Below are 12,538 nucleotides of genomic sequence, written 5' to 3' on the forward strand. Positions count from 1 at the left end.
GCTGTGGTTAGTGTGGATAACTTAGGAGAAGGTTGGAAAAAGAGCAGGTTCCAGATCAAGTGGGATTCCATTTGTCTGAAACCCAGAAGCAGGCAAAACCAAGTATGTTGCCTAGACATGCACACATACACAGGTTCAGTCGGGGTTCCCCTTGGTGCTGATGGTGGGAGAGGAGCACATGGGAGAACCCATTAAGCTGGGCTATGTCTTTGAATACATGTAAGTGTCCAGTCATCTGTCACCACCCTGAAGGAGTTAGCTCAGTGGCCACGGGTATCAATGGCAGCATTCCTCTCCGTTCCCTGGGGCTGGCCAGGGGGTTCTGGTTGTGCTTCAACAGTGGGAAACAGGTAAAGCTGCTGGAGTGCAGATCTGTATCAGGTGATTCCCAGATCCCGGCCGGATGCTCTGCCTCTGCTCTCCATCCTCCCTCAGCCTGTGCCATGCTAAACCAGCTTTTGGCTAAAAAAGTGCCCATGGCTTGTTCTTGGACATTTATGGCCCTGTTTCTCAAAGTCACGATCATGAGTCATTTCAAAGACAAGTGTCCCATCCAAGCAGAAGCCACGGAGGACGGAGGCCAACAAACTAGACAGAGACAACTGGCAAGCCCAGTTGCTTCTCTCTGAAGGCTCCACCCCTGCCGCAGTGGCCCTTTGTGCAGTCTGAGCCTTGAGTACATCCAGGACCCATATCTGACCCTCCACCTGAAGGGAGGAGAGATGGAGAGGCCTCGAGTCCCCCTAGAAAGTAGAAAGTGGTATTTTACCTATATGTTTTCATTCAACAGCCACTTATGTAACACCTGCTATGGACCAGATCTGGCGTTGAGGGTTTCAAGAATGGAAGAGTATTTCTCTACCCACAAGGTCACTGGCAGTGGCCACACACTCATGATTTAAAAAATATTTTTCTATAACTCAATTTAAAAAACGCTTATAAAAAATTAAAAATTTTTTTCTTGAGTTTGCATTTCCAAAGTATAGAATATTTTATTATTTTGCATGTAAAACATTAGTGAAGCTTAATTGCTTTCTTATAGTTGTATTTTTAAAATAAGAACAAACTGAAGCTCTAGTTTTCCACCAGGGGATCTTAGGCACTCCACCTTGAACACAAGCAATTATAATAAATCAGCATGGTGGCCCCGTGGGAGGGATGGTTACAATACTCTGGCACTGTGGGGGAAATGGCCCCACGGCTTCCTGGGGGAGTTGGGAGGGGTCCCCAAGGCGGCAGCAGGACCAGCAGCTGGCTGGGTGTCACCCTGCAGATGCTTGCTTCGTTGTAATTGCAGTTTCCCTTTTCAGGAAGAAAACAGATGTGTTTCCTTGCCAGTCCAGACATATGGCCTCTACTTAAGTTCCTCTTCATTAATTAATATGAAGACAACAAAAGTGACTAAATTCGGAATCAGAGGCTTTTAAAGGTGAATTTCTCTCCTGAGTAAGCTGTTAAGTGCATTTCTTCTCCCTGTTTGGGGATAAGAGTGGCAATTGGGCTTATGGTTACAGCTCTGTTCATCTCATAAACCCTCAAACCTCTGTCTCCCTTGTGGCCCAGCCCCTTCCACAGGCTGATGCCCCTGCCTTGTCAGACCAGAGGTTTCCAGAGGGAAAGCATCCCTGGGTCTCCAAGGGGAAGTTGAAACAAATGATTCCCAAGCAGTGGTGTGCTGGTAGATGTTTGACGGTCAGCCCTCCAGGGTCAGGGAAAGGCTGGGAGCAAATGCTGATTCCCATGGTGTAGATAATACATAGTACATATAATATATAGTAAATGTAATCAAACAAGTGATGAGTTTTGAGTATTAGCTCTGTTTTGAATAAAATTAATCATAAATACTTTAATTTTCTAATAATGGCTTGCCAGGCAAAACCAGAAAAAGATCCAAAAATTAAACAGCTCTCTTGTACTAGTATGAGCCAGCTCCTGCACACCACTGCTCCCAAGTTTTTCAGTCAACTTCTAAGTTGTCTGGGTGTTTTAAAAGTCTGCCCTCAGACCAAGCGGCTCTCTGTGGTAACTGTCTCAAGCTACCCCTGTGCCTGTCCCCTACCCCTCACACACCTTGGCAGGGATCACTTCAAACACCAGTGACTCACCTGAGTACCCCTCCCCAACCTCACCTCCAGACACCATCCTGGTTCAACCCCATGACCTCGAGAGATTTCCCCAAGGCAGAGACCAGATCTGGGGTGCTCCTCTGCTGCATTCAGGCCTAGCCTAGGCCCTTGGGGTCACGTCAGACCTCCCCACCCTGTTCTAAAGACATAAACCCCAAATCAGCTGAACTGGAAGTGACCCTTACTGATGATGAAATATCACTCAGATGCAATGTGAGCTCTTTGCTGATTCAAACGAACTGTTCAAAAAACGTTTGGGGACAATCTGGGAAGTGTAGGCACCAATTTCATTTTAAGTGTGATAATGGTATTGGAGTTTCTTTGGGGTGTTTTGTTTTTTTTTTTTTTTTTTTTTGGAGTTTTATTTTTGAAAAAGCAAGTAAGTTCCTATCTTTTAGAGCAGAGGTTGGCAAACTATGGCCCCACTTCCTGTTTCGGTACATAAAATTTTATTGGAACACAGCCCCCACCTGTTCGTTAACATGTGACTGCTTAGAGGGCAGAGAGGAGTAGGTGGCGAGGCAGAGACCTTGTGGCCCAAAAAGCCTTAAATGTTTATAGAAAAAGTTCGCCAACCCCCGTGGTACGGAAACACCCTGGAAGGTTTACTTGCAAAATAGTAACGTGTCTGGGGTTTGCTTTAAAATAACCCAATGGGGGAGGGAGAAAATGAGACTGAAACAAGATGGGCTACGGGGCGATAAATGCCCTTGGGTTCATCCTCCGCTGCTCTGTTTTTATGTATGTTTGAAACTTTCCATAATACAAAGCTTTTGAGAAGAGAGGGCCTGCCCTCCACAGCCCCCCAACTGCTCTGACCCCACACCAGGACCCTGGCATCTCTGGTCAAACAAGGGAATCGGGACAAAGCCACCACCACTCATCCCAGTTTCGCACACGCCCGATGATGACTTCTGTCCCGGGCTAACCAGAAAGGCCATGGGTGCTGAGAGAGCCTGCCAGAGCCAGCCATGCAGTGAGTGCCCCCCATCACAGCCCTGGGGTTCTGGAAGCTGGGGAAGGAGGGCTCTGTGGAAAGGGGGTTCCTGTCGAGAGGTCAAGTCAGAGATCAGGGGCCTTAAGTAGGTCTCTCCTCTGCTCTCTGCACCCCTCCCCGTCCAGGTCTGGACCTCTGACTTCCACCTGGGGCCCTTGGTGTCCCCTAGGTAGGCCCCGCCCCAATATGAGGCCCAGTGAAAGTTTTAATACCGACCACTCAGGGTCTGGGGACTGAATCAGAGAAAAGGATATATGTAAGGCACTAGCCCTGTCCCACTGCACATCTCTATGGCCCACAACACCATTAGCTGGCCTGATGGGCCACAGAGGCCATCAGGGGGTCTGGCTACTTTGGTCAAGACCTAACCCCATTAGAACTGTCATTGTGGTTCTAGAAGCAAACCAAATAAGGTAGGTTTTCTCCCTAAAGATAATATTTATCTGAAAGGAGTGACTTTTTTTAGAAACTCCATTATGAAACAAGACTATCCCCAAATCAGCTGAAGCAAACAGAGGCTTGATTTGATGGGAAGCCCTTTCCGACCATCTGCCCCATCCCTTGATTCTCACTGTGTGTCCTGTATCTCCTACTCACAAGCTTAGGGAACCAAGCCTCATTCAAACCCCTCTCTTTCCTGACCTGATCCACCCTAATTCATACCCTAAATTCAAACCCTAACACCAATCTTTTTGATATTATCAGAAATGACTCTAGAAGGTCCAGTTATTTCTACTAAAGCAATCCCCAAATTACTGATAATCTCCTGACCCCAAAACAACCTCTGCTATATGGCCTTCCAGCACTACCTTTCCTGCCAGCAGTACCCTGGACTCCTTCCTGGACAACATCTGGCCACTCTTGGGCATTCCACCCAGCATCAACCTAACCTAGCGCAGTGGGTCTCACCCAGGGCCACTTTGCCTCCCTTTCCCCTGGGAATGGCTGGCAATGTCCCAAGACACTTGCGGTTGGCAAGCCTTGAGGGGCAAGTGCTCCTGGCATCTAGTGGGTGGAGGCCAGTGATGCTGTTACATATCCGACAAGCACAGGATGTTCCCCACAAAAATGGTCCCAACTCACTAGTCCCAAGACAGAGAGCCCCTGCCCTGGCCCCATCCCTGGCCCACAGCCCAAGCTCGCCACTCACCATAAAGTGGTTGAGAACACAGGTCTGGAGCCTGGCTGCTAGGATCAAAGACTCTGTCCTCCAGGTCACTGTGAACGAAGCAGGGAGGGGTATGCGCCAAGAAGGGCTTCCAGCTCCCCTGCCTGCCCCCTGGCCATCAGGCCATCTCAGAGAGGGAGCAGTCCCTCTCACTGCCATTTTTCGCTGACTCACTCCTGGCTTTCTCTCTGAGGCTCTGTCCAGCTCACTGATTTTTGTTTCCTTCTTGGCCACTGCCTCCCCATCCACCCACATCAGATGTTTTCTGACTCACTAGTATGCGCTCCTTCCAGCTTCCTGCCTCCATCAAACCACAGCCCTCTTTGATACACTGTTCGGATTTTCCCATCTGGTTGCTGCAGAGGACCTGCCACCCTCTGGCTTTCCTCTTCACCACCTGGGTCCCCTCCCCCCACCCCAAGGAAAATCCCCAAGATTGCCTCTCCACCCCTACCCCTTTCAGGGAACCACCCTGTGTCCCCTTGGCTAAAGTCCTGAAGCCACGAGACCTCTGCTGCCCCCTGGTGGGGCTTCTTGAAGCCTAGGGCATCTTGTTCTCACTGCCCGCCACCCACCCCCCGGGATAAAAGCGCCCACCAACGGTGGGTGGTGACAGCCAAAGGCAGGGAGAGAGGCGGAAGCTCCTGGGGCAGTTTCTCTGAGGTCCCCCACTCCCTGACGCCTGAGCCTGAGCCAGTCGTCCCTGTGGTTCTCAGTGCAGGGATGGAAAGGGCTCCTAGTGGGGGCTAGGGTCAGGGGACACTCACAGAACCCCCTCTGAGCACCCTCGCGGTGGCAGCAGCTGGCGTGTCCTAAGGAGCAGGGTCTAGTACTGACCCAGGTGCTATTCATGGGGCCTGATCTGGATTCACTACCTAGTCCACAGCACTGTAACGGCCCCCACTCAACAGATGCTGACCAGAGCCACAGAGAGGGGAAGGCCCTTGCCCAAGTGCCCCCCTGGCAAGTGCCAGGCCTAGCACCCAGGCAGGCTGGTCCAGAGCTCATTCTGCTGACCACCCTGCAAGGCCCTTGCTGTACCTATTTCACTGAGGGGGAGACTGAGGCTCCAAGCAGCCACGTGTGGGGGTAGTAGAGCCAGCGAGGGCCCTCCAGGGCACAGGGACAGCTGACACAGAGGACTCAGAGGCTCTCCCAGGGAACATGCAACCCCAAGGCCAGAGACCACCCCCCTCCCCCTGCCCTGAGAATTAAGGAGGGCAGACACGGGGGCCCTGCAATTGGGGGACCAAGGGCTTGGAGCAGGCCGTGGGGTAGCCTCCACCCTTAGCATGGTTACCTGAGCATTTATTTCTGGCCTTCCAACTGCCCCTGAACTATCTGGGGCAAGAGGAAGAAAACAGACTGATTTGCTTCCTCCCCACCCCTTCCCCACCGGCAGCCCCTCCACCCAACTCGCGCCCTGGAGGGGAGTCCCTCAAAACCTCCTAGACTCTGAGCATCTGACCCTGCGACCCAGGAAAGCAGTTTCATTTCCCTGCAGTCAGATTTCCCAAAAGGGAGGGGAGGGCGGGGCTCGGCTAGTTTTAAAGACAGAGAGAGGGGCCGTGGCAGACAAGCAGAGGGGACTGAGGAGAGAGGTGCTGCTGTTGCCGGTGGAGGGCCCAGGTAGCTGCAGAGAGGCTGGGCACCACGGAAGTAGCCTGGGAGACACAGAGAGCCGGGGAGAGGAGAGACAGACAGACAGACTGGGAGGAGGTGAGAGGAGAGGGAACAGAGAAAGACGGGAAGCAGGGAGGAGAGAAGAGGCAGACAGGTGAGTACAGGACAGGAAACTGCTAGACTGGCATCAGAGGACACACGTCCAGAGAGACCCGGGCCACAGGGGTGAGGGCTGAGGTGGAAGCCAGGCAGCCCGCCTTGGGCCAGGCTAGGGTGGGACACAGGCTTCTGTCACAGTGGCCCTTGCTTCCCTCCCAACCCAGACACCGTCCCCCACCAAGAGTCATGGGCTCCTTGGGTAAGTAAGCAGGGGAGGGGGCAGAACCTGCTTTTCTTCCCTCCACACCCACTGACCCTGTCCTCCTGCCTCCCAGCCTGGCGCCTCCTCGCCCTGGTCCCCATCTTCCTCAGCCTGGCGGCCTCCCTGGACTGGCACACTGCCCGGGGCTCTGACCCCTTCGAGAAATGCATGCACGATCCCGACTATGAGCAGCTGCTCAGAGTCGTGACCTTGGGCCTTAATCGGACCTCGAAGCCCCGGAGAGTGATCGTGGTTGGTGCTGGCGTGGCCGGGCTGGTGGCCGCCAAGGTGCTCAGTGATGCCGGACACAAGGTGAGGAATGCTGTTTGCAGTCGACCTTGAGTCTTTCCTGCTGCAGCCGAGAGTCCTGAGTGGAGGGACTTGGCGGCATCCCAGTTGAGGGGTGGAGGTGATGGGAGATGTAGAGAGCTATGCTTTCCTCGTGGTCTGGGGAGTGAGGCCTGAATTCCCCTGCTCTAACACAACCCAGAGGGAGTGCGTGTCTGCACTGAGAGGCCTTTGACTTTCCCTCCCACTCGCATCCTGGAGGGGAGTCCCTCAGAACCTCCTCCAACCTCCTGGGGGGAATTTGTGTTGGTGGGGATGGAAACTCCACCAGAGGGGAAATGCCCCCTGAGGTCTAACCACTGTCTCTCTCACTGAAATCCAAGAATGAGTATGGGCTGGGCCAGTGGCTTCTGTACATAGGAGAAATCTCCCCACTCCCTAAGCTGGGAAGTCCCTCTGAATCTGGCCAGTGGCCTCCCTGCTGCAGTATGGAAATTGTCATTCTGTGTATGTTCTGTTCTCCCATAAGCCTCTCCCATCTCCCCATAAAGAAAGGGACCTTCTCTAGTCTCCATCTGTGCTGCTGTGGGGGTGGGAGAGAGGGGGGCAGGCGTGGGGTGGAGATGAGGTGCCAGTGGCAGGAGCTGCTTGCCGCCCCTCATCCCTCAGGTCACCATCCTGGAGGCAGACAGCAGGATTGGGGGCCGCATCTTCACCTACCGGGACCAGAAGACGGGCTGGATTGGGGAGCTGGGAGCCATGCGCATGCCCAGCTCACACAGGTGAGGCCACCACAGCCCCACCTTCATGCCCAGATTCAACCAGATTAGATCCCCAGCTCGATCGCTGCTCTGGTGCCAGCATGAACTCCAACTCTGATCCCAAACCTCGATCCCTGTTCAAGGTCTAGACCCAGCCTCCAACTCTGTCTTTTTGTTGCTGAAAGATCTGCCCCCGTCTCTGATGAGCCACATAATTCAGAGACAGGGTCTTACAGCCTAGAAGAAAAGAGACGGCTTTGTTGCTTTGCCGGGCAAAGGGGATCCACAGCAGGCTAATGCCTTCAAAGCTGTGACTCTACCTTGGGGATGGGGTAGTGTGCTTATGCAGTCGTAGCTCAAACAATAAAACATAGATAGCAATCAGCAAAATCATTTTCTTGTCCTAAGTTCAGAGTGGTGTCATGGTGTCTCTAGGTGACCAATTCAGTAGAGGCTAGCGATTGTCACTTTCTCAGTCTCTTCATCTAGCAAACGCCTGTGGCATGGGTTTTTCTGGTTTGTTTGTTTGTTTGTTTGTTTGATAATTTAGCCTATTCTGTAGGCTTACAGTTTTGTGACCTTCTTCCTGGAGAACAACTCAGAAGCCAAGCATGATTACCAGACTAAAGCAGAAAAAGTAAAATTGATAGCTTTAGTTTTAACAGTGGGCCTGGAGCTGTGAGTAGCAACCAGTCAGTCAGGTCAGTTAACCATTTTAAGGGCAAGCATAAGAATAAGCAATCTGTTAGCCTAAGTGTGGCCATTTTATTAATTCTTCACTTTTCCTAACTGCTACCTCAAGACCTCCTGGCTCCAGTCCCACCACTGTCCCCCTGAATGCTCGGGCCACCACATCCAGCCCCTCCAGATCCCCAGCCCTGTCTTCTCCGACCCTGGTCCTTTCCCTGACCCAAGCTCCCTCCTGCATCCAACCCAAAATCTGTCCACTTCATTCCCAGTAAAAGAGAACTCCTGCTCCAAACCCAATCGTAAAACAGTGTCACCCTCAGCTTTCCAACCTTGTTTCCACTTCATTCCCATCCGCAGCACCGATGACCCCAGATCTAGCCCCACACCAGCCTCGTGCCCATCCCCAAACCCCATCCCTGGCTGCCCTACCCACCCGCTTCCCTTCTCCGAGCACCCCCGGCAGGGAGGGGCCCCTGACTGCCCCTCACCCGCAGCGTTTCCCCTCCCTCAGGATCCTCCATGAGCTCTGCAAGAGTCTGGGACTCAACCTGACCAAATTCACCCAGTACGACGAGAACACATGGACGGAGGTGAACGAGGTGAAGCTGCGGAACTACGTGGTGGAGAAGATGCCCGAGAAGCTGGGCTACCCCCTGCACCCCAAGGAGAAGGGCCACTCACCCGAAGAAATCTACCAGATGGCTCTCAACAGGGTAGGCGGGTCCGCGAGCCCTGCAGCACTGTCCTTCCGCCCAGTCCTCCACGCTGTTGTGTCTCACACCCCCTTGCCTCCTCCCTGGCCTGGCTTTCCTATTCCTGTTCCTTCTAGTCTCTTCCATCTTTACTTTCCTCATAAACCCTGCTGATCCCCACCTCCGATCCCCTTCTCACCCACACACTGGCCTGGACATCCTCACCTTTCTACACCTTCGGCTTAAATTATGATATGCAGGCTTGTGTCTTCCAAGTCCATTTCCTGAGACTCAGACCTATGTCTGTCTCCACCGGGCCATCCCCCAGGATCCTCCAGCTCCCACTGAGCTCGGCATCTTCCCCAAACCCACTCATACTCCTGGGTGCCCCCTCTAACCAGTGCCGTCACCCGCCCCTGTCACACCTTGCTTCCTACCTTCCCTGTCAGTCCCCTGCCCCCTCCATCCTGCCCCCCAATTCTCTTGCACTGTTTCTACCTCTCCATTCCACAGCCCCAACCCCAGCTCAGGCGTGGGCCTCTCCCTGCATCCTTCCCCTGCTCCTCCCCTGCTCACAGCCCCTATGCTCCCCAGCACCTCAACTTCAGGTCCAAACCCTGAACAGTCTGGTCTCTCTCACCCCTTTAACCCCATCTTCTCTCCTCCAAGAAATGTTTGTTACCTGCCCCCAAATCCTCATGATGGCCCAAACACCCCCAGTTCTGAGCACCTTTGTACCCACTGTGCTTTTCCATCATCCCACACCCATGCCACTGCCCTGCCTGGGAGGCCTTCTCCCTTTCCCATCCAGGGAACCTTACTCATCCCTCAAGAACCAGCACCAATGTCCCCTCCTCCAGGAAGCCTTCCCTGATGCCCTCAGGGAGGAGCCAACCTCATTCTCCTCTGGGAGCTCCTAGTTGTCCATCTCTCCTCCTGGACAAGGGTCGGCACTGAGTCTGGATGGGCCATTTCTGTGCCCTGACACTGTCCAGTTCAGGGAGCCTCAGGAAATGTGAGGTGAAGGGTAGGTGGGTGAGTGAGGGAGTGAGTGAAAGGGCACATCCTTCAAGGAGTTCCCCAGCCACAAAGGGGAAGCCAGATGGACAAAGGAGAGGGCTGGAATCAGACGAAACAGCAAGGCTTCTGGGAGGGAATGAGACTTGAACAGAGCAGTGAAGGATGGCCACTCAGACATCTGGCAAAGACGACATGGGGAAGGGGGTATAATTCAGCAGTAGAGTGCGTGCCTAGAGTGCACAAGGTCCTGGGTTCAATTCCCAGTACTTCCATTAAAAGATTAGTTAATTAATAGCCAAATTACCTCCCCCACCAAAAAAAAAAAAAAAAAAAGATGAGACAGGGGAGCCAGTGCATTGGCATGGAGTGGAGGTGGGGAGCCCCAGGATGATCTGGGCACTGGACACTGTGCTGTAGAACCAGAGCTATCCTAAGGGATAGGGACCAAGGGTCTGGCAGGGGCCTTGAATGTCAGGCTGAGGGCTGGGACCCTGGGAGGGCTGTGGGCAGGGGAAGGACCTATCAGGGCTGATGGTTGGGTGACAGAAGGGACTCTGCTTCTTTGTGAGCCCACAACGATCTAGGTGACAAATAATTACTGGGCACCAGAAAGACACAGCACTGACTGGGACAGACTCCATCCCTGCTGCGCGGAGCACACAGGCTAGGACAGGGGCAGGCAAAATAATACCCAACCGGGAGGAGTGTGACATCAGCCGGGTGGGTGGAACGCTGGGACCTGAGGGGTAGGAAGGCTTCCCAGGGTGGTGTCACTGAGTTGCAGGGGAGACGTGGAGTGGGCAACGTCCTGGCAGCTTGGACGACAGCGGTCAATAGCCAGCCGTGGGCAGGAGCAGGAAGAAAAGCTAGGTTTGAACTCCAGGTTGGGCCTCCCCCGACTTGTCCACACAGCTGTCTGCTTGTCCCACCACAGGCCCTCAAAGATGTCACTACACTGGGCTGCAGAAAGGCAATGAAGAAGTTTGAAAGGCACACGCTCCTGGTGAGTAGAGGCCTGGGTGTCGCTGTCTGAGAAGCAGACAAGGAGGGTGCCCATGGGTTTCGGGCAGGGAGTCAGAAGGCAGGAACCCCAGACCCCACCGTGCCACCGCCTCCCTGCCTGACCCGGGCTGGACATGCTCCTCTCTAGGCTTGTTTCCATCTGTCACAAGACAGGGGACCGGATCGCTAAGGTCCAGGGAACCATAACAAGCCACTACCGAGAGGCTCAGCGGGGAAAGGCCCCCATGGGAGTGGGGAAGGAGCCGGCAGCAGCAGCCTGCCTGGGCCCTGACCTGGGCCTGTGCCCGTCCCCCAGGATTACCTCCTCGGGGAGGGGAACCTGAGCCAGCCGGCCGTGCGGCTCCTGGGAGACGTGATGTCCAAGGACGGCTTCTTCTATCTCAGCTTCTCCGAGGCCCTCCGGGCCCACAGCTGCCTCAGCGACCGGCTCCGGTGAGGGTGCGGGTTGGAGGCGGTGGCGGGGCCAAACCGGGGCGAGCGACGGAGTGGGCGGGGCCGGCGGGAAGGGCGCGGCCTGTAGAGGTGAGAGCAGGGGCCACGGAGGCGGAGAGAGGAGGAAAGGAACAGGATAAGGGCGTGGCCCAGAGGAAAAGAGGCGGGGTTCCCGGATCACACAACTCTCTGCTCCCCAACCGCGCCGGGCTTCAGGGACAGGCGAGGGCAGGAGTCGATGAAGGGGTGGGATTGGAGGGACTCGGTCGGATGAGAATGGGAGCAGGCGGCTGGGAGAGCACGGGAGGGGTCGCTGGGTAGGGGCAGGCCCGAGGACCCGGGTCATGCTCCCGCCCCGCCTACAGGTATAGCCGCATCTTGGGAGGCTGGGACCTGCTGCCACGTGCGCTGCTGAGCTCGCTGTCGGGGCCTGTGCTGCTGCACGCGCCTGTCGTGGCGATTAAGCAGGGGATTCACGAGGTTAGCGTGCACGTCGCGTCCTCGCGCCGGGCCCGGAACCTGAGGTCCATGACCGCTGACGTGGTGCTGCTGACGGTGAGCGGGCCGGCGCTGCAGCGCATCACCTTCACGCCGCCGCTGACGCGCAGGCGGCAGGAGGCGGTGCGCGCGCTGCACTACGTGCCGGCCACCAAGGTGTTCCTGAGTTTCCGTCGGCCCTTCTGGCACGACGAGCACATTGAGGGTGGCCACTCAAACACCGACCGCCCGTCGCGCGTGATATTCTACCCGCCTCCGGGTGAGGGCGCGCTGCTGCTGGCCTCGTACACGTGGTCGGACGCGGCAGCCACGTTCGCCGGCCTGAGCCTGGAGGACTCGCTGCGCTTGGCGCTGGACGACGTGGCGGCGCTGCACGGGCCGATCGTGTACCGGCTCTGGGACGGCAGCGGCGCCGTCAAGCGCTGGGCAGAGGACCCGCACAGCCAAGGCGGCTTCGTGGTGCAGCCGCCGACGCTCTGGCAAACGGACAGGGACAACGGGCAGGAGTACAACTGGGCAATCCCCTACGGCCGCATCTACTTCGCCGGCGAGCACACGGCCTACCCGCACGGCTGGGTGGAGACGGCCGTCAAGTCAGCGCTGCGTGCCGCGATGCTGATTAACAGGCGGGTCGACAGCCAGACCACCAGCGGGAACAACGCCCAGTTCATCAGTATCCACAGCAGCCCAGAGCGCGTGCACTCGGCGCCCGGCCACCACCAGTGCAACCTCGAAAGGGGGCAGGGCACCCCCCCTTCGACCACGACCCCAAAGAGGACCCAATATTAAAGTAGTTTTTGGAAACAGCCTTGTGGCCACGCCCCCTCCCTGGCTCCATGGCAGGGAGCAAAGCCATTAG

The 12,538-nt window shown here is 55.5% G+C and overlaps 1 protein-coding gene across 3 annotated transcripts; it reads left to right on the forward strand.

The window, feature by feature from the left end:
• Positions 1-1,309: 1,309 nt before the first annotated feature.
• Positions 1,310-12,483, forward strand: IL4I1 (interleukin 4 induced 1). Of its 3 annotated transcripts, none has more exons than XM_032485474.1 (8): positions 1,310-1,429; positions 2,956-3,102; positions 6,349-6,587; positions 7,233-7,345; positions 8,526-8,727; positions 10,661-10,729; positions 11,045-11,181; positions 11,547-12,483. In XM_032485474.1, exons 2-8 carry the CDS (start codon positions 3,066-3,068, stop codon positions 12,466-12,468), a joined length of 1,719 nt encoding a protein of 572 aa, XP_032341365.1. In that variant the 5' UTR covers positions 1,310-1,429; positions 2,956-3,065; the 3' UTR covers positions 12,469-12,483. The 3 variants fall into 3 exon arrangements, with proteins under 3 accessions (XP_032341365.1, XP_032341366.1, XP_032341367.1); XM_032485475.1 differs by having other exon boundaries at positions 1,311-1,429; positions 2,897-3,102; XM_032485476.1 differs by lacking the exons at positions 1,310-1,429; positions 2,956-3,102 and adding exons at positions 5,887-5,920; positions 6,238-6,272.
• Positions 12,484-12,538: the final 55 nt, after the last annotated feature.

The sequence above is a fragment of the Camelus ferus genome, chromosome 9, assembly GCF_009834535.1.
Source record: "Camelus ferus isolate YT-003-E chromosome 9, BCGSAC_Cfer_1.0, whole genome shotgun sequence".
NCBI classification, from domain to species: Eukaryota; Metazoa; Chordata; class Mammalia; order Artiodactyla; family Camelidae; genus Camelus; species Camelus ferus.

What these genes read in the sequence shown, in the direction of transcription:
- IL4I1 (XM_032485474.1), top strand. Translation starts at nt 3,066, where the DNA reads ATGGGTGCTGAGAGAGCCTGCCAGAGCCAGCCATGCA. An exon ending in ACCAGATGGCTCTCAACAGG is followed by an intron (nt 8,728 to 10,660) that starts GTAGGCGGGTCC and finishes GTCCCACCACAG; the next exon opens with GCCCTCAAAGATGTCACTAC. An exon ending in TGCCTCAGCGACCGGCTCCG is followed by an intron (nt 11,182 to 11,546) that starts GTGAGGGTGCGG and finishes CCCCGCCTACAG; the next exon opens with GTATAGCCGCATCTTGGGAG.